Source organism: Panicum virgatum, chromosome 5N, assembly GCF_016808335.1.
Source record: "Panicum virgatum strain AP13 chromosome 5N, P.virgatum_v5, whole genome shotgun sequence".
NCBI lineage: Eukaryota > Viridiplantae > Streptophyta > Magnoliopsida > Poales > Poaceae > Panicum > Panicum virgatum.
This window is the reverse complement of record NC_053149.1, coordinates 67,888,523-67,909,177: the sequence shown is the minus strand read 5'-3', so window position 1 is coordinate 67,909,177 and position 20,655 is coordinate 67,888,523. Positions and strand designations below refer to the sequence as shown.

Here is a 20,655-nt window from a genome sequence, read left to right as displayed (position 1 = left end):
AAGCTACGCTACTCCAACGGACACCTAGCTGACGGGACAAGGAAAGACCCCCTGGGTCAGAAGAGCAGCAGTACGCATATCGGAGGAAAAGATCCGTAACCACTGTTGTCTTTTAAGTACTCTGCGCAGTATGCTGCACAGCACGTTGGGCCCACTTGTCGGGGCCCAACGTCCAATGTATCCGCTTCCCCTTGATCTATAAAAGGGGGAGCGCCGCTAGAAGACCTCAGGCTGGGCAAGAGCCAAGGCCGGCAGAGGATAGATTCATACACACCACCAAGAACAATACATCTCCCAGTGGACGTAGGGTATTACGCTCCGGCGGCCCGAACCACTCTAAATCGTGTGTTCTTGAGTCCTAGTCCCAGCGTAGATTCACCCCCATCGCCTAGTACTTCCCCGAGTACTCCCTCACGGGGAATAGGCGGGTGCGTTCCGCCACCCGGCTGTGGGTACCCCTAGAACCCCCACAACAAACTTTTTATAATATTTTTATAGAAACTTATAATGACTGCTGACTTGGTGAGACTAGTGAAAGATATGCGCATTATGCATTTACATAGTGAATCCTCACATCTTCCTTTACAATTTAGATAAGGGGGCAGAATGGCCTTTGATGCTGAAGGAAGCATAGGATTGACAAGTGACATTAAAGAGGTTTAAATTATTAATTTTTCAAAATAGATCACATCAAGCTAGCTCATTCTTTAGCTAATATTCCTTGCTCGGAGGTGTTGATATATTTCACAACTATACTTGATGCAGAATGTAACCTTGTTTTGTTCTAATAAATCTTAAAAAAATCAAGGACGAAAATTTAACACCTCATCTATGTCGACACGATCCTCCAGCGAAACATTTAGGTCTCAAGAGGTTAGAAATTCAAAAAAAAATTAAGAAAAGCAGTCTATTTGTGCAGGCTCCCAACTCCCCAACGTTCCAGCCGGGCCTCGTTTCTCATCCGCAAGCCCCCTGTCACTACAGTCCATAAACCTACAAGTAAACACACGAGCCCAAGGGAAGCCCTTCATGGGCCAGGCAGGGGGGAGGGGGATAGCGCGTGCGCGGCCTGTTTTCTCAGCTGGCCCGTCGCCTTCGCCAACTTGCGTGAAGCGGTGAAGGACCGGGCTTCCATCATGGACCGACAGACCCAGGGAATCTGACGCGTGGGTCACACGAACCGACCCCGTCCGTCCCCGCACGCCACCAAGGCAACCCAACAAAAAGCATCCCACCGCGTCTCCGCCCGCCGCCACCAGCAGATCCATCCCCTCCCCTCACCTTTACCCTCGAGCTCGGCGGCGACCTCGACCCGCTCGCTCGTCCCGCCAAGCTCCTTGCCCCTCCGGCCAAGCCCGTGCCCGGCGCCATGAACCCATACGACCTCCGCTTCGCCGACCCCTTGTCGTACCACGACAGGCGCAGGTACGCGAACCCCGATCCCAGCTTCTCCGATCCGATTTGAATTCTGACCCGACTCTGACTCGATCGATTTGGTTCGTTTGCGCAGCGACCTGGCCGTGGCTCCTATTGTCGCTCCGCCGGTCCTCATGCCGGCGGCGAACAATTTCGCCGCCGCGTATCCGCCCGTGCCTGCGGCATCCGCTGGCGTCGATTACGCGCGCTACGGGCAGGGCGGCAGAGGCGGTGGAGGAGGAGGCAGAGGCGGTGGAGGCGGCTATGGAGGTGGCGGTGGAGGCGGCTATGGTGGCGGCAGAGGAGGGCGCGGCAGGGACGGGCTTGACACGCTCGCGCTGCCCAAGCCTGACTTCCGGAGCCTGATACCGTTTGAGAAGAACTTCTACGTGGAGTCTCCCTCCGTGCAGGCTATGTCGGATGCGGAGGTGGCGCAGTACCGCCGCCTACGGGATATCACCGTCGAGGGCCGGGATGTGCCCAAGCCAGTCCGATACTTCCAGGAAGCCAACTTCCCAGGTTTACTCTAGCTCCAGTATTGCCTGCCCGTCTGTTAAGACTTAAGACTAATTCAATATCTATCATTTTTTATATTACGGCGTTTCGATGCCTTCAACAGATTACTGCATGCAAGCAATTGCCAAATCTGGGTTTGTGGAGCCGACACCTATCCAATCTCAAGGTTGGCCTATGGCTCTGAAGGGTAGGGATCTGATTGGTATCGCTCAAACAGGCTCAGGGAAAACATTATCTTATCTGCTACCTGGGTTGGTTCATGTTGGCGCCCAGCCTCGCCTAGGTTTGTGTTCTATTAACTTTCTGTTTGCTTTCTATGTGCCTTTTTGGCTGTCCATTCCCCTTACTCATGCATGACTGTAATGGCTGTAGAGCAAGGTGATGGCCCGATTGTATTAATCCTCGCCCCAACAAGAGAACTTGCTGTTCAAATACAGGAAGAATCCACAAAATTTGGATCGTATTCAAGAACTAGAAGCACATGTGTCTATGGTGGTGCACCTAAGGGTCCACAAATACGCGACCTTAGAAGAGGTATCTGTGCACTTCCTACCCACTTTAATGCTTTTAGGTGAATATTATTTTTTAAAAGCTAAAGCATGGTATCCGTACTTTCAGGAGTGGAAATTGTCATTGCGACTCCTGGGCGGTTGATTGATTTGCTGGAAGCTGGTCACACAAACCTACGTAGAGTGACATACCTTGTGCTGGACGAGGCAGACCGGATGTTAGATATGGGGTTTGAGCCTCAAATTCGAAAAATTGTTGCACAGGTATTGTTTCCTTGAAAATGCAGAATGCTTATCAGTATTCATTGTCTAGCCAATCTCTAATGTTTGTTCCATACTTACGCTATCTGTAGATCCGGCCAGACAGGCAAACCTTATATTGGAGTGCCACTTGGCCTAGAGAAGTTGAAGCCTTAGCTAGACAGTTTCTGCAAAATCCTTACAAGGTGCACAATGCTCCTGCTGTTATTGTTATTTTCTGGTTTACTATATTGATTTTGACACATCTTTCAGTAACATTTGCTTACACTGCAATATAGGTAACCATAGGATCACCTGACCTTAAAGCTAATCATTCCATACAACAAATTGTTGAAGTCATTTCAGAGCATGAGAAGTACCCGAGGTATGTATGGTTGGCATTGCTGTACTGAATATTATAGATTACAAATTGACACAATGTGAGTTGATTGTCACTTCTTTCCCACAGACTCAGTAAGCTCTTGTCTGATTTAATGGATGGGAGTCGTATCTTGATATTTTTCCAAACGAAAAAGGACTGTGATAAGATCACCAGGCAACTTAGAATGGATGGGTGGCCAGTATTATCTATACATGGTGATAAGGCTCAAGCTGAAAGGGATTATGTTCTTGCAGAGTTTAAGAGTGGCAAGAGTCCTATAATGGCTGCCACAGATGTAGCAGCACGTGGTCTTGGTATGATTATTTATTTGAATTTTAGGATTAGGTAGTAGTTCCAAGTGCTCAAGGATAAGTCGGAGGACTGTTCAGCTGTGTTTGGTTGAGTGAACTGAACTTGTGGATTGGTGGTGTATACCAAGGTGCCATCATGTCAAAGGTAGATCATCTTTTCCTGTGGTTTACCTCACTTGAGCCTGAGCATTGGCAGTGTTACCTGGGCACTTCAGCTTTCAGATGACGGTAACTTTCCTTTTCTTGGTTGGCCCAAAAAAGCAGAAACATGTTCCTTAAAAAAAACAGAAACCTGATAGATCTTCTAGGGAGCCTTACTTTTTGATAAAATGGATAACATGAAAAAGGACTGTGCAAGAGTACATGCATTCAGCACTGAACTTGATTCATTCCTTCATCCCTGAACATTTAGGTTTAATGGCATGCGGCTGCTTGTTTGTCCTAAAATTCTACTCTTATTGATCCCTTCTCTCCATATTGTTCTGTAAAGCATGCTGAACAATCACTGTACTTTAGTGCATTTGTTTATAGAATTGGTGGGAGCAATATTAGTTTTGCACATGTATGGCAAAATTTTATGAAGGAATATTGTTTGTGTAACAATGGTATTATAATAAATTCTAATAAAAATACTTGCACAACCATCGCAACTAGCACCTTTAGATTTCATTGTGACAACTAAATATGTTAGAACTGCCTTTGCTAGTTTGCTTTGTCTTTAGCTTTACATATGATTCTGTAGAAGCTTGCTCTGGTTTTTGGTCAAGTGCCTCATCATCGGTATCACTGCCAAGTGCCAACTGGTCAAAAAATGGTTACAAGAGTAATTAGCATTTCTTTTCAGTGGGTTCCCATAGCGACCTCTGATGCAGCACCTTAATCATTACAGCCTATGTTGGACTGGCATGCTGGACAGATTTTGTTTGGGTTATACGGTCTTGCGGATATTAGATGCTCCTTATTGAATAAATGGTTACCCAGGCATGCCAGTTGCAGTATTCAACATTTCCTAATAAAGGCTGAGAGGTTAATCACCATCAATTCCACATCCAGCAGTGATTGATACCCGGTTCAGTTTTTCAGCTCCTTCGACTTGTGTTTTAGAAATTGGAAGTGCAGCACTGTGGATTTTATTTTTGGTGCTTGTCTAAACCATGTACTGCCTTCTATGGAGATCGACAATGTTGATGTTCCAGTGGTCCAGCGTGGTTTTCAGGACAACACATCAATCTTGATTAAGTACTGATAACATTTATTAATTTTGCAGATGTGAAGGACATAAAATGTGTGATAAATTATGATTTTCCAACAACACTTGAAGATTATATTCACAGGATAGGTCGAACTGGCCGTGCTGGTGCCAGTGGAACTGCATTTACTTTTTTCACACATGCAAATGCGAAGTTCTCAAGGAACCTAGTCAAGATTTTGCGGGAAGCTGGCCAAGTCGTGAATCCTGCACTAGAAACCATGTCCAAATCTGCGAGTTCGATGGGAGGAGGTGGGTTCTTAGTCCTGCACTAGAATCCATGTCCAAATCTCAAGGAATTTCTAAGTCTTGTTACTTGGTTTCTACATTTCTGCATTGATGCATGTTCCTGGATCTTCCCTGGCTTCTCCTTTAACTTGTGAGTTTTGTTTTCAGGCAATTTCCGGTCGAGGGGCAGAGGTGGGTTTGGTAACCGGGGTCATATGTCTGGATCAAATACCTTTCCGTTAGGAGGAAGAAGGCCATACTAATGGGTGCCAAGGAACTATGGGACTTCTATTTGTATACTATTAGGCATTAAATGCATTCTTCGGGAAATTTCAGAGAAATTCCCTCAACTTCTATAGGACATCAAATCAATTTGCTTCCGTTACTTATTGCATCTATGAAGCTTATGATCACATGGAACATCAAATTTTATCATACCATTTGCATTCAAGTCAAACTTATCTTTTGGAGTCCCTTCGATCTTTTAAAGTCTAGTTGTATACTGTACTTCAACCCATGTTGCTGAAAAAAAAAAGGATGCTTCTGTGTCGAGTATTTGTTCTAGTGCTGGATTGACTGATGCCAAAGTTATCTATTTGATTTCCCCGTTGTACCGGTTGATGTTGGTCTAGTTTTCAACTGGCAAAGCTACATGCTCAGGAGTTCGTTGATGTGTACTCTGAAATTGCCATTGGTGCTGGTTATTTTTCGAGGGAACTACAGTGGATAAGCTGCCAGCCTGAACAATGTATTATAAGATATATTATAAAGTGTGGTTTGTATAAGATGCCAGCCTGAACAATATGTTATAACAGCTTGAACAATATATTATGAAGTGTGGCAAACCGCGGAGTATAGGAGCAAGTCAGCTCGATGTAAGAGGAGCACTAGGAGATTAGTGCTGGTTATCGTCATCCTATTTCTTGCTTTCTTTTTATGATTCTGTTGTAACGTTCTGAGCGGTTAACGATTGGATCGTAAATGTGTCGTGAAGTTAACGTGTGATTTTTCGTTCTAATATGAAGCCGGAATCGATGAGCAAATAGTTCTAAACCCGTTGTTGTAGTTTTTTTTTTTACACTACCCGTTCTTGTAGTAAGCAGAAAGTAGCTCGAAAACTTTTTTTTTTAGGGTAGTAGCTCGAAAACTAAGTTGGGACCTCACACACTCCAAAAAAAAAAAGAACAAGGAGAAAAATATGTCCAATTTTTGTGTCCAAAAGGCCCATAAAAAATCTGTGTCCAATAGAAAAACCGGACTTGTCGGCCCAACATCGCAGCCTGCTAGGTCGCCCCGCAGCCCCGCTGCCCTACCCTGGCTACCCTGTAACCGTCGCACTGACTGCTCCCTTCCTAAACCCCAGCGCCGCCTCCGCCCCTTCGCCAGTCGCCACCGCCACCGTGACGAGGCCTCCGTGCGGTCGCCTGCTCGCTCCGGTCCCCGCCACGCTCTGCACCGTTGGTCGCACTCTTCCCCTGACGTAGCCGCGCCGCGTGCCGCCTCCTGTTTCTCCGACAAGAGTAGCTCCCCATCATGGCAGCCGCCGCCGAAGCCAACGGCGAGAGGAAGGCAGAAATCCTCGTACGGTAAGCTCAGCAGTTAGATGCCTTTCCCCGGCGTAAGCAACTAAAGAAAATTTGACACGGCTGTTTGTTGCTCGCAGCGATGACGCGCCGAAGCTGCTCGCCGCCCTCAAGGAGATGAAGGACGGATTGGACCTCGTTAGGGGCAAGGTCGAGGCCGTCACTCGAAAGGTAATCTACCCATGTCTTCCCCTTGCAAGATTCCATCCCCTCTCCCAATTTCTCCAACTTCCGGAATATCGTACGATGGGAGAATGAACTCCGGTTTGCCATCCTGCTGCCTTTGATTCAATTTTTTTTTCTCTGGTAATGGCGTTTGGATAGGTCAAGGAGAATCAGTTGCCGACGGCCAACGGGATCGGGTACCTAGAGGCGAAAAACCACCTGCTCCTTGGTTACTGCCAGGACATCGTCTACTACCTGCTCCGTAAGGCCAAGGGGCTCTCGGTGGATGGACACCCTGTTGTCCGGAGTCTTGTTGAGATCAGGCTCTTTCTAGAGAAGGTTTGGGCTCATGCCTTTGATGTTGATTGTTCATTCGCCTGCCTCGATATAGTTGGTTAAGTAAGTGATGATGTTCTGTTGAATTTGGTGCGGTAGATTCGTCCTATTGACAAGAAGGCAGAGTACCAAATCCAGAAGCTCACCAATGCTGCTGATGGTGCAACTGCTCGAGAGAAGGCAGGGACTGCAGAGGCGAAGGGGAAGGGTGAGCATTCTGATGAGGAAGACCTGCTGAGGTATAGGCCAAACCCAGATATGATGGACACAAAGTCTGCTCCTGATGGGCAGGTGATGTTTTTCACTTGCTTGCTGATGCTATACACATGTTATTCCTACATTCCTAAAGAGATGTCAAATGTTTTCTTTTATGCATGCGCCAAACCACCTACATGAATTAGTTTCTGAAAGAAATATATTAATTGAATTGTGTGCACTCATGGATTAGCCGAAATATCACTAAGTTCCATGTCATTCACGTGAGGCCAAGTGTTCCCATCTTTTCTTCTACTGTAATATGTCCTTTGTAATATAGTTGTCGGTTGTCACTGGTAATAATGAATCAACATCCCTTTTGAAAAAAAATGATGGTCATCCCTACAGTATCGAATTTGATTGCAGCACAAAGCTTTGCTTGACCCTTTAGAAATTCACCTATTTGTGTGGCGTTTTATGTATGTATTTTACATCAGCATGTTTGAGATTTGTGGTTGCCCTGTTTTTTTTGTTTTTAAAGTTTGGATATCGATATTCTGCTTAAGTGCTGAATGCAATTTTTTTATTAACTTAACTATGTCATTTTTGTTCCAGTTCCCTATTTGCTGGATCGTTGATGTTCATCTCAAAGTTAGTGTGGCATATTTGCTTTATGCAGCACCTTCTGTTCTGATGTATCGCTTGATTTCAGAATAATGATGGTGTTTACCGTCCTCCGAAGTTTATGCCTACTATCATGGATGATGAAGATAAGCGTCGAAAGCAAGATTCAAGGAGAGAGAAAGCAATAACACGAATGGCAAAGGAAAATCCTTATATTAAAGAGATGATCGATGATACTGCTGGCCGGCCTGAGGAGGTTTGCTATACATTTGTTAGCAATGGCTGCAAGCTATCACAATGTGATAGCCGAGGCCGGTTTTCCTTTATCTAAAAAATATACATTTATTAGCAACTTGTCTTGCATGCCATCTTTTTTTCTTGCTAAATAATCTTCTACAATTTACAGTGGAAGGAAACAGTGGGTGATGAAAGCAGGGAATTCGTGAAGTACATGCGGCAGAGAGAGGAGCAAGAGAAACAGGAAGAGGATCTGTTCACTCGTGCTCCAGTAACCAAACGTGATAAGCAGATTGAGAAGCGGATCAGGAGACAACTTCATGGGTATGTTCAAATTTCAATATTTTAGAGTTCATACGGTTGATCTTGTGCTGCTGTAGTGCTGTTTATTTCCTGTATACACATAATTGGTTTTGGGATTTTCAGTTTGGTTTCTTAGCCACCTTACACAACCAACTGATGTCTGATTCTGCCAACAGGTTAGGAGGCCTAGCAGATGGTTTTGACCTTGGAATGAACATGCTATTCGACGGAGACAAAGAAGATGATGGCGGTTCAAGCAAGTCACATGCCAAGAGTGGAAAACGAAAGAAGCATCTGAAAAGCAGCAGCAAGAAGAGGAAGAAGCATTAGTCTTGACACACTGATAACCCTTTGTGCTCGACTGGTTTTAGGAAGATGACGGCTCAAGCAAGCCAAATGGCAAGAGTTGAGTAGGAGAAAATAGCAGGGAAACAAGTAGAGAAGATCAGAAGAGTATTAATTCTCGAACAGAGAACATGATCTGGGCCAATGAAACAGTATCAATTATATTTAACATATATGGCTTCTACATGTTTAGAGGCACAAATTTGTGCATCTTCTTAGGGATATGCAAATATTGATTTCACTGGGTTATTTGGTTGACTCAAATCTCAACCAAATGATCTAATCCAACTTTGAAAGCTAGAAAATTGGGATGAAATGATTTAAAGGAATGCTCTAGAACTATCCATCTGGTACCGGCTTACATCCATAAGATGATTGGTGCATGCTTACGAACTGTTTCTCACGGTTTCTGTTTCATTTGATTTTTGTAACCCGTACTTGTGGATGCCCACGATAGGTGAGAATCTCAATTGCTGTATCCGCCCTTCACCAGATCCATGAGAAGTATTTGTGCAAAACCAGCAAGTGAGGTTCGTCAGGCATGGCTGCTGGATACTAGAAAGGGACCTTATCACATCATGAAGGTAGGGTGAAATGCGATGCAGGACGAGACGCAAGTATATATTCCCATTGGCTAAATGATAAGTATATTCTTACCTGACCCATCGCTTCTACCGAAGGTCGCATACGAACAGTTTTTGAGACGAGCCGATAAGCACTTTGCCTGGTAACTACAGGTCTGTGCTGAATTTAGTGTTCTTTACCACTGAGTTGAATCTATTGTTTACCAAATAAGCAGCTACGGGGTAGCAATTGTTTGCAGGATTACAAAATGCCCCTATATACATGTTCTGAATCAGCTATTTCCTCATCCACAAAGTATTCCTAATAATAAGAATACAACTAAACAGCGTATCAACGTGACAAAATTGTAATTAAAAAAGGGCCCTAGCTACCCAAAGAGTATCTACTCGGCCAATACAGTTCAAATACTTCTAGATCAATGTGCAAAAGGCGAAGAAATAAAGCACACATGTATCTTTCTCCCTCATGAACACATTATTCCTACTCGAAAAAAAAAAGATGAACACATTATTCCTACTAAAAAAAAGATGAACACATATATTCCTCACTCCACTCATGTACTTCAGCACTTCAATTTCCTCGCTATAAAAGCGCACACAGCCCTTGTATCTAGCACACAAATCTCACACAGTCCACAGGCACTTGTAAGCACAGCCAGTGCACAGAAGCAACCTAACAGCCATCAGCATGGCTCACTACCAGGAGGTGGACTACTGCTCGGAGGAGGTGAGGTCGGTGGCCAGCCCGGCCGGCTTCGGCCGCCACGGCGGCGTCCAGCAGCACGTCGTCAGGGAGAAGTTCGAGGAGGTCGACAGGGTGTCACGCACCGGCAGCCACGGCCGCCACCACCACCACGGCCACCACGGCCACGGCGGCTCCGGCCACTTCCTGGTGCGCGAGACCAAGGTCGAGGAGGACATCAACACCTGCACGGGCGAGGTCCACGAGCGCAAGGAGACCTTCCTCGTCCGCTCCGACTGATCAGCTGCTTCACGCGGGCTCAGCTCCAGCGACGACGACGCACGTATCTGGATTGGACCGGAGGCACGTATCGCATACGTACGTGCGTGCTCCCCGTATTTAGTTATGATGTACAAAATTTGTGTGCAAGGTCTACCGTATCCGCGTACTTTGCTGGCTTGCATACGCACCCAGTCTCTGTATGTTCTACCAAAATAAGCTCGTGACCTGAATAATCAAGCTTCTCCGGTATGAAGTAATGTGCGTTGCTGCATCGACCCAATGCAACTATCTCCAAACTGAACATGCGACGACCAGACAGAGTTTCTGAGTTTGGGATCCTCAATCCAAGGCTCGCCGGTGATGAGGGAACAGGGTTTACGGCGAGGTTTGGGGTGAAAACACTGAAACTCTAGCTTGTCAGTAAAAAAGAACACAAGTCCAGGGCTGATGGCTGCAACAGGGGGCATACGATAGAAACAAAAAACCCCAACCTAGTGAAATCAAACGACACATCGACCAAGAGCATTGAGTTTAACTCGCGCTACTGATTAACATGCTTATTATCTGCAGTTCCTCAACAAGGGAAAGGAACATGTGTGCTACCTGCACATGCGCCAGAAAATTGCAGTGACGAGCAAATTGAACATATATGGTGTTAAATAAGTAAAACATTCAATCACGTGTTCAGGCTAGCGTTATTTTGGTTAACTGTGTAAATAAAGTTGTACATAGACTGTCTATGTTTTAACATAAATTTGATTATCCAGATCCCTCATCACCCGAGAGCATATGCAAATAGTTTCTCTTGTTTTTTTTTTTGCAGTCTGCACCTGTCAGTAGTTCATATTCCCCTCTGATAGTAGTTTAACAGATCAGGTCAGCCTCTGCTGTCATAAACGAACAAATTGGGTTAGTAGATAGCAATCCCATGCATGCTGCACATGGATGATGGATCAAGATTTCAGGATTAACCAAATTCAAATAAACAACCTTGCAGTAAAATGAAGATAAGCGACCAGTGGAACAAATTTGCAGCAAATTCCTTTGAACCAGCACTGCAGTGATTAAAGCACTAATGCAGCTTGATGTTTTCTACAAAACTTAATATAACTCCTGTGAACAGCAAAAGTGTGGATCTCGGTTGTTGATTGCGCAGCTACCCTCAGCTTCCTCATTCAACTCTTGTCAACCTTTTTGTCATGTTTACTTATTGTTATGAACACAATTAATTATAGCTCATTCTCCTGTCAATTTTTTTGTTTAATTTGTATATCCTTCTTCCTTCCGAAAAGAATAAGTATATATTGGGAAATTTTAGTTTTAACCAAGGGAAACCGATTACTAATTCTGAGAGAGTAACATGTGTATCACTTTGTTTCCCAGACACATTTTGCAAAACTGTAGTAAAACATGTCCACACAGCACCCTTTCCCCCTCCCCCTTTGTCATGTACATACTATATCTTATCATGAATGAAGGAATTGTGATTCTTTTTCACCTACAAGCCACGCGCTGTCCGGTGCTAAGGCGGCTTGCGGTCATCAACTCTAGTGAAATGAAACGCGGTTCTGGTGCAGGCCGAGACGCAAGTATATATTCCGGTTTGCCAACTGAAAAATATATTCTTATCTGACCGGTGAGACTGACATTTTAGATGAGCCAAACCCTTTTTGCTTGCTAATTGCATATCCTTTTCCTTTCTTTAACGGAGTTGTAACTCACGGTTTTACCAACAAGCAGCTGATTTAAGTGGATGCCCTGCATACCTATGTCTATACATGCTGTTTTCTTCTCTTATTTTTCACATTTATTTTAGAGTAAAATGCACTGAGGGTCCTTAAACTAGTTGACCTGTTCTGTTTAGGTCCATGAACTTCGAAAGTGCATTTTTAGGTCCACGATCTATTTAAGTGTGTCAATTGAGGTCCAAAACGTCTCTGACCAGTGTTGACCGCTTACTTGGACCGCCACGTCGGATCTAACGTGGACTGGGCCTGTTGCGAGAGCGTGGCATATATGCAAATCACCCCCTCTCCTCCCCGCCGCGCCCGCCTGAGCTCCGCCTGCTCGCGCTCGGTCGCAGCCGAGCTCCGCCGTCAAGCATGTCCTCCACGGGGCCATGGCGGCCGGCATTCGCCCTCCCCTGCTCCCTCCGTCGCGCAGCGGAGTTGAGGCGAGGCGTCCCCATCGCCGGCGCCACTCCTCCCCCTCCGCCCCCTCAGCTCGCGCGCGCCGGCCGCTCGCAGTGGAGGCGTGGCGAGGCGAGGCGCGGCCGGCGAGCCGCGAGCTCACAGAGCTGAGGTAGCACGCGCTCGGGCCACGGCGGGCTCGCGGAGCGGCGGCGGTGTGCGCTCGGGCCACCGGCGCACGAGGTCGAGGAAGCCCCGCCGGCCACACCGCGCGCCGGCTACGACCCTCCGCGGCTCGCGCACTCCTGCTCCGGCGGGAGAAGGGGAGATGGAGCTGCGGCGGCCCCTCCCTCCTCTCCTCCCCTGCGCCAGCTCCGCTCCATCCCCTGCTCCATCTGTCGCCGCCCCCTGCAGCTCGCGCAGGGCCATGGCGGCGGCGGCCGGAGCCGAGCGTGGCTATGCCGCTGCCTGGACGCGCACCCCCACAAGCCCGCGAGCCTGCACCGGCCTCCCCGCGCGCCGCCGATCCCGCGTGCTGCTCTCCGGCGCGAGCGCCGCGCGCCGCGCGGGGATCCGCCGGAGGTGGTTCGCGCTCAGGAAAGAGCCGGCGAGGCACACGCGGCGGCCAGGCAGGAGCCGAGCAACAGGGCTGCGGCGGCCGCACGCTGCTCCGCGCCGCGTGTGCAGGGGAGGGCCGGGGATCCGCGGAGCTCGAGCGGGAGGGAGGGAGGAGGGATGGAGAGGGAGGGAGAGTGAGGGAGGAGGGGCCGCCGTCGCCATGGCCGGCGGCCAGAGAGACGGCCCGAGCTCGGTCCGCGCTGCCGGGGGCAGGGCAATGCCGCGCCGCGCGCGGATCTGGCCGGCGGCGGGGCGTCTCCGCGCCACGGGCCTCCGCGGCGAGGGAGGAGGAGGAGGACCGGGGCGGCGCGGCGAGGGAGGAGGGGAGAGGCCGCGGCGGCGCGGAGCTAAGGCCGGAGGAGGGGCGCGCCCATGGCCGGCGCGGGGAGGGAGCAGGAGCGCCCATGGCAAGGCGCGGGGAGGGAGCCGAGTAGCGGGGCTGCAACAGCCCGGCAGTGCGGGAGCAGAGGAAAAAGGATGGGGGAGAATTGAGGAGGGCTCGGCTTGAGAGGGGTGATTTGCAAATATACTGTCCACGTTGGATCTACATGGCGGTCCACGTAGGCGGTCATTTGGACCTCAAGTGACACACTTGAATAGATTGTGGACCTAAAAATGCACTTTCAAAGTTGATGGACCTAAACAGAACAGGTCAACTAGTTTAAGGACCCCCAGTGCATTTTACTCTTTATTTTACCTTCCACACTTGCCCCACCCACCCAGTGTCTAGATTAGCTATTTCCTCTCTGTTTTCTTTGGAACACAGCACAGGCATAGACGCTCAATCACATGTATGCCAACACAATTGAATTCCGTAGATATGTTGTATCCTTATTACTAGATAAAATTGAAATTCATATTACCATGTAAAATTGTAATTTATAATTCTCTAGCCACCCTAGCATGTAGCATCCACTTTGTTAGTACATTCCATTTCCAAACACTTGTAGATGGATGGTAAAAAGCCAAGAGAGCACACATTAATCAATAAAGCGGTTGCACACACGAATCTTTCTCCCTCATGTGAACCGGTTTTTCCACGCGCTTCCTCGTTATAAAAGCTCACACCCAACCCTAGCATACAGCACACGAGCCATCTCATACAATTCACAAGCACTTCACTAGCTAGGCACTACACAACAACAGGAAGCTTGCTCCAAGCATCCCCAGAAATAATGGCTCACTACCAGGAGGTGGACTACTTCTCGGAGGAGGTGAGGTCGGAGGGCAGCCCGGCCGGCTTCGGCCGCCACGGCGGCGTCCAGCAGCACGTCGTCAAGGAGAAGTTCGAGGAGGTCGACAAGGTCTCGCGCACCGGCGGCCACGGCTCCCGCCACTTCGAGGCGCGCGAGAGCAAGTTCGAGGAGGACATCAACACCGGCACCGGCGAGTTCCATGAGCGCAAGGAGAAACTTTGCCGTCAGGGCCGACTGAGAGATGACCGGCTTCACGATCATCTCGGGACCTGAGGCTGTGAGGCACGTACGTGTCACGTATATACTTATGTGCGTGTGCTCCCCATGTGTATGATAATAGTATGAGTAGTGTATCCGGCCGGGTATATGTGTGTGTACGTGGACGCGCAGCCTGTGTACGAACTACGAAAATAATAAGCTTGTGATGACCTAAATATATTAAATAAGAGTAAAGTCCATTTTTAGCCATTCAACTCTGGTCTCGGTTTGGTTTTGGCCATCGAATTGCAAAACCGGGTATCTTTGGCCCCTCAACTATCAAAACAGTTCGATTTTGGCCATTGGCTGGTTTTGGCTGGCGGTTTTGCTGACGTGGTAATGGGGCCCACAGGTCAGCCGCCACCTCAGCGCTCTCTCCGTCTCCTTCCCGCCGCCGGCTCCCCCTCCATGCTCATCCCCACCGCCTGCACTTCCTCCGGTGAGCGAGTCTGGCTGAGCTGGCGAGCGGCGCGGCGGCTCCACAGTCGCGGGATGACGCGGCGCGGCGGGAGGGAAAGGGAGGCCCGCGGCGCGGCAGGCAGGAGGAAAAGGGAGGCTGGCAGCGCGGCGGCTCCACCGCCGCGGGGCGACGCGGCGCGGTGGCCGGCTCCCCCTCCATGCTCATCTCCACCGTTTTTCAATCCGAAGATACCAGGAGAAAGAGGAGAGGAAGGGGAATCCGTCCCAAGGGTTCTTGATGTAGGTTGAGCCGTCGAGGAGGGCGCGCCGCGGGCAGCCATAGGAGGCGGCTCAGAGCTCCGTGGCAGGCCCTGCTCGAGCGAGCAGAGTAGAAATTGGAGGTGAGCGGAGGTTGAGGAAGACGTGGTTCTCCTCTCTACCGATTTAATTTGAGAATGGAAGCCCATATCCATGGATTGGCTCACCGACCGGCCTTTCACAGCAGAACAGAGAGGTGGTGCTCGCCGTGCGTGGGGAAGGAGGTGAGGGTGGGGGAGGCGCTGCAACGACGGCTTTCACCCTGGGCAGCACGCTCCCGTGACGGCGGCCTCGGGCCTTGCTCCCGTCCGCCCAGCGCCCAAGCCAAGCCCGCGACGGCAGCCTCGCTCCCCCGGCGCCCAAGCCAAGCCAGCGGCCTCGCTGCCGCCTGCCCGGCGCCCAAGCTCGCGCCGACGGCCGAGCTCCTCCTGCTGTGACACCCAAGCCCGCGCCGGCCGTGGCGGCCGCACTCCCGCCCATGCTGGCCGGGCGGCTGCGTGATGAAGGTGGCGGTGATGAATCCGGCGTTTCGAACGGATGGAGACAGGGATGTGGGAAGGTGGAGAGGGCGGCGGGGCGGAGCGGAGCTGGTGCGCCCTCGATTGGGGGGAGGAGGTGTGACACTGCGGCTCGCGGAGCTTTCCACGGCGACGGCGCCCTCGTGGCGTGCGGCGGCCAAGGAACGGGAGAGAGAGGCCCAGAGTAGGGGGGAGGAAGGAGAGTGAGGTGGCGCTGGCATGATGCGCATGCCGGCGGGGAGAGGGGATGTCGGAGGCGGTGGAGCTTGGGGGCAATGGCCCTGGCGGCCATGGCGGGCGCTGCTGCTGCTCTCGCGCTTGGGGCAGGAGGCAAGGGAGTGGGAGAGCGAGGGGAAGGAGAGTGAGGCGACGAGGCGGAGAGGCGGGGAGGCGGCGCTGGCGGCTGTGGCAAGGCTCGGAGGCAGTGGAGATCGGGGGCAGTGGCCATGGCGGGAGCACTGTTGTTGCTCTCGCGCTTGGGGCAGGACGCAAGGGAGCGGGAGAGCGAGGGGAAGGAGAGTGAGGCGATGAGGCGGGCGCCGGCGGCCGCGGGGTGGCTGCGGCTCGGGGGAAGGAGGATGGGGCAAGATGGAGAGAATGGCAACCGACATGTGGGCCTCACAGCCACGTGGACGCCACGTCAGCGAAACCGCCGGCCAAAACCATCCGATGGCCAAAGTCGGACGGTTTTGATAGTTGGGTGGCCAAAGATACCCGGTTTTGTAATTCGATGGCTAAAACCAAACCGAGACCAGAGTTGAATGGCTAAAAATAGACTTTACTCATTAAATAAAGCTTCCCCGTTTACTATACGTACAGGCACGCCGTAGTTTGTGGTGTGAATCAGACCATGCATCTAGATACATTGGTAGTATATAATATACTAAGATTATACCGTACATCTGGCGCCCGCATGGCCGCATCATTCACCGTACCGTACCACGGTACCAGGCATGACACCCATACTCGCGCTTGCTCATCCTTGCTTGAACATGCTCCGTGTTGGCCAGTATCGTCAGATGAGCGTACATGGTGACAATACCGAAATTCATGGGAAGATCGATCTCTATCTAGAAAATTGTTGTTGTTGCACTAGCTCATGATCTATTAGTGCTTGAAGGATGGAAGCACATTTGCACAAAACTCAAATGACACTCAAAAGGGGGCAAAGAAGAACACGTTTTTCTGCAGGTGAACAATTATTGTAGTAGGGAAAACTTATGTTTACACCATCAAACCGTAAAATTCTATTTTTAACATTCAAATATAAAACCGGATAACGAAGATCATCCAACTGTCGACACCAGACATGTTTGGCCCTTATGGTGGTTTCAAAAGTGGCCGTTCATTTTTAAAAAAATTAAAGTATTCAAATATAAACTAAAAGTTCATAAATAAAATATTTTAAATTAGAGAAATATGAAACTAATACCAAATTTTCTCTAAAAATGTAACCTATCTATGGGCACTGTACTTCTCCATTGTTTGGATATTTCTAATTAGATTTTTTTATTTTTAAAAAGTATAAAACCACCCTGAAATCATCGTAAGGGCCAAACTTATCCCGTGTCGATAGTTGGATGTCCTTCGTTATCCGGTTTTATAGTTGAATGTTGAAAATCAAACTTTAATAATAGTTTGAGGGTGTAAACTAGATTTTTTCCATTTTTACAGTGATCGCCTATCTAGACATAAATGTTGATAAATCAGTAAAATCTTAACTCCGCGTGTTCAAGCCAGTATTCTTTGATTAATTGTGAAAATAGAGATGTTTATAGATAACGTAGGTTGTGTCATATTGTTTATAAAAAAATATTTCATCATCTGAGAGTCTAAGACCATGTGTAGAAAAATGGGCGAATGGCTTATTTGTATCCTCCTGGACTCCTTTTGTCCGGAATAGACATGAGGGGATGCATATCGTTGTGAGATGCATTTTGATCGAATATAGTTAGGTTAGTAGATAGCAATTTCATGCATATTATGAACGGATGATGGATCAAAATTCTGGATTAACCAAAGCCAAATAAATAGAGAACCTTGCAGTAAAAAAAAGAGTTAAATAACCAATAGACAAAAGTTGTAGCAAAATCTCTTCAACCTTAACCATACTGATTTAAGTACCAATTGTGCTTCATGATAGAACAAAATATGATTCCTGTACATGAAAACTATGGATTCAGTAATTTGCCAGCTGGCCTCAGCTCCTTCATTCAGTTTCTATATGTCCTTTTTGGTTTGTAGTTGTCATCAACAAATTATAATCAATTCTTATGTTAATTTGTTCTTTTTGTCTTGTCATGTTCTTGTTCCTCATACAAATATTAATATTGGATTTTTTTAATTTATCGCTGCTTCTGGTCAAATAAAATATCTATAGTAGTACAATATGAACATAATAAAATATACTGACAATATAAACTGAGGAAAACCGTCTGAACTAAGAATCAAATATACTGACAATATAAACAGGTCATCATCAGGATGACTATCATTTGCAACAACAACAAAAAAACTGACCTTGCCTTGGACACATCTTGATATCTGCCTACCATCCATGCCCTTTTGTTATTCCATTTACACTTTGCTTCCATCCAAAGCTCGCTTCAAGCTTTTTATCTCATTCAGAAAAATTCCTGGCGGGCATCGGTCTGTGTAAAAATTCGCCTCGAGGTTTCTTCCATCTTCGATCCGAACGTGCAGGTGGCACGGCTCGGCAGAAAAGCAGTGAGCGCGCGCTATCTTTCAGAACAAGTTCCCTGCTCCACTCATGCACCACGTCCGATCCTTACCGCAGCATTCCTTCCAGCATCTCAATCATGCTGCGTGAGCTGCTAGCTTGCACACTATAAAAGCCCGGCCCAGTCCATGTATCCCGCATCCATCGTCGATCAGGTCTCAGCATTGCAGATCGAACAGAACAGACCAGTACTGAACAGTGAACGCAGACACTTGGCCGCTGTTCACTGCAACTCAAGTAGTGACGCACCATCGCCATGGCGTACTACTCGGAGTCGGGCTACTGCGCGGAGGACGTGAGGAGGCCACACGCCGAGCCGGGGTACTACCACGGCGAGGGCGGCGAGCGCTACGCCGTCCGCAAGGAGTACGAGGAGATCGACGAGGTGGCGCGCGCCGGCAGGGGCCACTACTACGGCCACGGCCACCTCGGCCGCAGCGGCAGCCACCACCACCACCACGTCGGCCATGGCGGGCACGAGGGGTCGTGCCACGGGCACCACGGCGGCGAATACCGCGAGCAGCACCACCTGCACAGCCACGGCCACGGCGACGGCGGGCGCCACTACGACGCGTGCGAGAGCAGGCGCTACGACTCGTGCACCGGCCAGTACTACGCTTGAGCTCGGATAGATCGGACGGCCAAGGTGAACGTCACGGTCATCACCATAATATCAGATATCACATCAGGTCTGCTGCCATCCGAGTCCTGACAGAGAGCTACTCCGATCCGTACTAGTAGTACTATGTATTGTACACGAGAATAAGACCGTGATGATGACGTGAATAAAAGGTTTTACTTGCTTCCGGCACGCTCTGTGTTCTTAAAAAACATTGCTGTTTGATCAGTGCAGGCATGCAGTCCTCCGGCCGGAAACCCCTGCCACGGCGGCGCCGGCGCGGCTACAGCAACAAGCTGTCAGAGAAAGAGGAGGGGCCGGGGGGGGGGGGGGGGGGGTGCACTGCTGGTGCTCCGGGCGATTCATGAACCGGTCGTTTTAATTATTAGGTATCGGCGCCGGGCACCAGCTAAGAAATAACGAGTTCGAAACAGTCGCCATGGATCTGATCATCTGATCCTGACGATATGCTCGAGCTCGCTTACGGGCGAACTATGGACATGGAACCAGCCCCGCGCTCCCTCCGTAGGCTGAGCAGTGGCGATGCATTTCCACGAACAGGTATAGGCCGCTCCACCATTGCTCCAGCTCCAAGCCGGCCATCCCCCGCTTCTTCAGCGAGTCTCGGCGGATCACCATGGGCCGCCTTTGTCATCCGAGCCCGAGGAGGCAGGTGCCTCTCGCCATGGGTCTAGTCTGGACCACACAAGCTTAATCGGACGGCTCGTAATAATTAGCATCCAACGGGGGACGATATTTGAAATACCGTCCATAGATGGCCATTTGGCCCGATACCCATTGGGGCCTGAGGCCCGGCCCATATTAGCCCGACCCGAGCACGGCACGGGCACGGGCACGATAGCCGGGCCGTGCCTGGGCCTCAATCCCGGCCCATGGATGCGTCCAGGCACAGCCCGAAAAAGGGCGGCCCGATCGGCCGATGGGTAGCACAATGGGCCAGTTTAAATACTATGTTATCCATTATCAAACCCTATTTAAATATTTTCGGGCCACCGGGCTGCCGGGCCAAACGGGCCGGCCCGGCCCGATTAAATCAATTTCGGGCCGTGCCTGGGCCGGCACTTCAGCCCATGGACAGGCACGACACGGCCCGTTAATATTTTCGTGCTTAAACGGGTCATGTCTAAACGGGCCGTGCTTAGACGGGCCCGTGCCGGGCCGGGCCGGGCCGCCCGTCTGGCCACCTATACCGTCCACCCGCTCGGTACTCAAACAACGTCCGCCCCCGGGGTTGCGTGGAACGCCGCCTCTGCTCGACGACGCCGCTGCTCGCCGGAGCGACACTTCTGGCTGCTTTGCCATCCCCTCCATCTTCTTCCTCCTGGATACCTCGCTTCAGGCGCCATCTTGCATCTGGTGACGCTCCCGCGCTCTCCCAGCCGTGGCTCGCCGTTCTGTGCTTCTGCATGCCGTCGCAGTTCAAGGGCCGGACCTGGCTGCTAGGCATGTCAACCATGGCGTGCGCCCAAGCTTGTATTGCATGTATGCGCATGAGATGAGACGACGTTCCGGCGCTCATACACCGGCAAGGCAAGCCGGCGCAGCCGCGCCCACGCGATCACGACGGCGAACGATCGAGCTCGGTGGCACCATGGTGCGCTGATTTGGCCACCGGCGCAGCGGGATAAAGCCGGCCACCAAACCACTCGGCA

General features: G+C 49.8%; 4 protein-coding genes and 1 pseudogene across 10 annotated transcripts; all 5 read left to right on the top strand.

Annotated features, from left to right (window-relative positions):
- Positions 1-1,165: 1,165 nt before the first annotated feature.
- LOC120672640 (DEAD-box ATP-dependent RNA helicase 30) lies at positions 1,166-5,442 on the top strand. 7 transcript variants are annotated; one of them, XM_039953149.1, is made up of 11 exons: positions 1,167-1,425; positions 1,511-1,686; positions 1,723-1,935; positions 2,036-2,215; positions 2,305-2,466; positions 2,551-2,705; positions 2,795-2,887; positions 2,981-3,066; positions 3,151-3,377; positions 4,642-4,875; positions 5,020-5,442. In XM_039953149.1, exons 1-11 carry the CDS (start codon positions 1,370-1,372, stop codon positions 5,112-5,114), a joined length of 1,677 nt encoding a protein of 558 aa, XP_039809083.1. In that variant the 5' UTR covers positions 1,167-1,369; the 3' UTR covers positions 5,115-5,442. The 7 variants fall into 7 exon arrangements, 2 of the variants coding, with proteins under 2 accessions (XP_039809083.1, XP_039809082.1); XR_005674224.1 differs by having other exon boundaries at positions 1,511-1,935; positions 3,151-3,519; XR_005674223.1 differs by having other exon boundaries at positions 1,511-1,935; positions 3,151-3,602.
- A 725-nt stretch (positions 5,443-6,167) lies between these two features.
- LOC120672641 (neuroguidin-A-like) lies at positions 6,168-8,992 on the top strand. Its single transcript, XM_039953151.1, has 7 exons — positions 6,168-6,437; positions 6,515-6,605; positions 6,759-6,938; positions 7,035-7,226; positions 7,843-8,010; positions 8,161-8,315; positions 8,471-8,992. The coding sequence occupies exons 1-7, from the start codon at positions 6,385-6,387 to the stop codon at positions 8,622-8,624; spliced, it is 993 nt and encodes a 330-aa protein (XP_039809085.1). The 5' UTR covers positions 6,168-6,384; the 3' UTR covers positions 8,625-8,992.
- An 835-nt stretch (positions 8,993-9,827) lies between these two features.
- On the top strand, positions 9,828-10,458 carry LOC120672642. Its single transcript, XM_039953152.1, has one exon. The coding sequence runs from the start codon at positions 9,912-9,914 to the stop codon at positions 10,203-10,205; it is 294 nt and encodes a 97-aa protein (XP_039809086.1). The 5' UTR covers positions 9,828-9,911; the 3' UTR covers positions 10,206-10,458.
- Positions 10,459-14,006: 3,548 nt separating this feature from the next.
- Positions 14,007-14,573, top strand: LOC120671851 (annotated as a pseudogene).
- A 3,917-nt stretch (positions 14,574-18,490) lies between these two features.
- On the top strand, positions 18,491-19,174 carry LOC120671906 (probable zinc transporter protein DDB_G0282067). Its single transcript, XM_039952165.1, has one exon. It carries the CDS (start codon positions 18,620-18,622, stop codon positions 18,983-18,985), a length of 366 nt encoding a protein of 121 aa, XP_039808099.1. The 5' UTR covers positions 18,491-18,619; the 3' UTR covers positions 18,986-19,174.
- Positions 19,175-20,655: the final 1,481 nt, after the last annotated feature.

Coding starts and splice junctions, on each gene's coding strand:
- LOC120672641 (XM_039953151.1), top strand. CDS start 6,385: ATGGCAGCCGCCGCCGAAGCCAACGGCGAGAGGAAGGCAGAAATCCTC. Junction 6,939..7,034: donor TCAGGCTCTTTCTAGAGAAG/GTTTGGGCTCAT, acceptor TTGGTGCGGTAG/ATTCGTCCTATTGACAAGAA. Junction 8,316..8,470: donor ATCAGGAGACAACTTCATGG/GTATGTTCAAAT, acceptor TTCTGCCAACAG/GTTAGGAGGCCTAGCAGATG.
- LOC120672642 (XM_039953152.1), top strand. CDS start 9,912: ATGGCTCACTACCAGGAGGTGGACTACTGCTCGGAGGAGGTGAGGTCG.
- LOC120671906 (XM_039952165.1), top strand. CDS start 18,620: ATGGCGTACTACTCGGAGTCGGGCTACTGCGCGGAGGACGTGAGGAGG.
- LOC120672640 (XM_039953148.1), top strand. CDS start 1,370: ATGAACCCATACGACCTCCGCTTCGCCGACCCCTTGTCGTACCACGAC. Junction 1,426..1,510: donor TCGTACCACGACAGGCGCAG/GTACGCGAACCC, acceptor TCGTTTGCGCAG/CGACCTGGCCGTGGCTCCTA. Junction 4,876..5,019: donor TGCGAGTTCGATGGGAGGAG/GTGGGTTCTTAG, acceptor TTTTGTTTTCAG/GCAATTTCCGGTCGAGGGGC.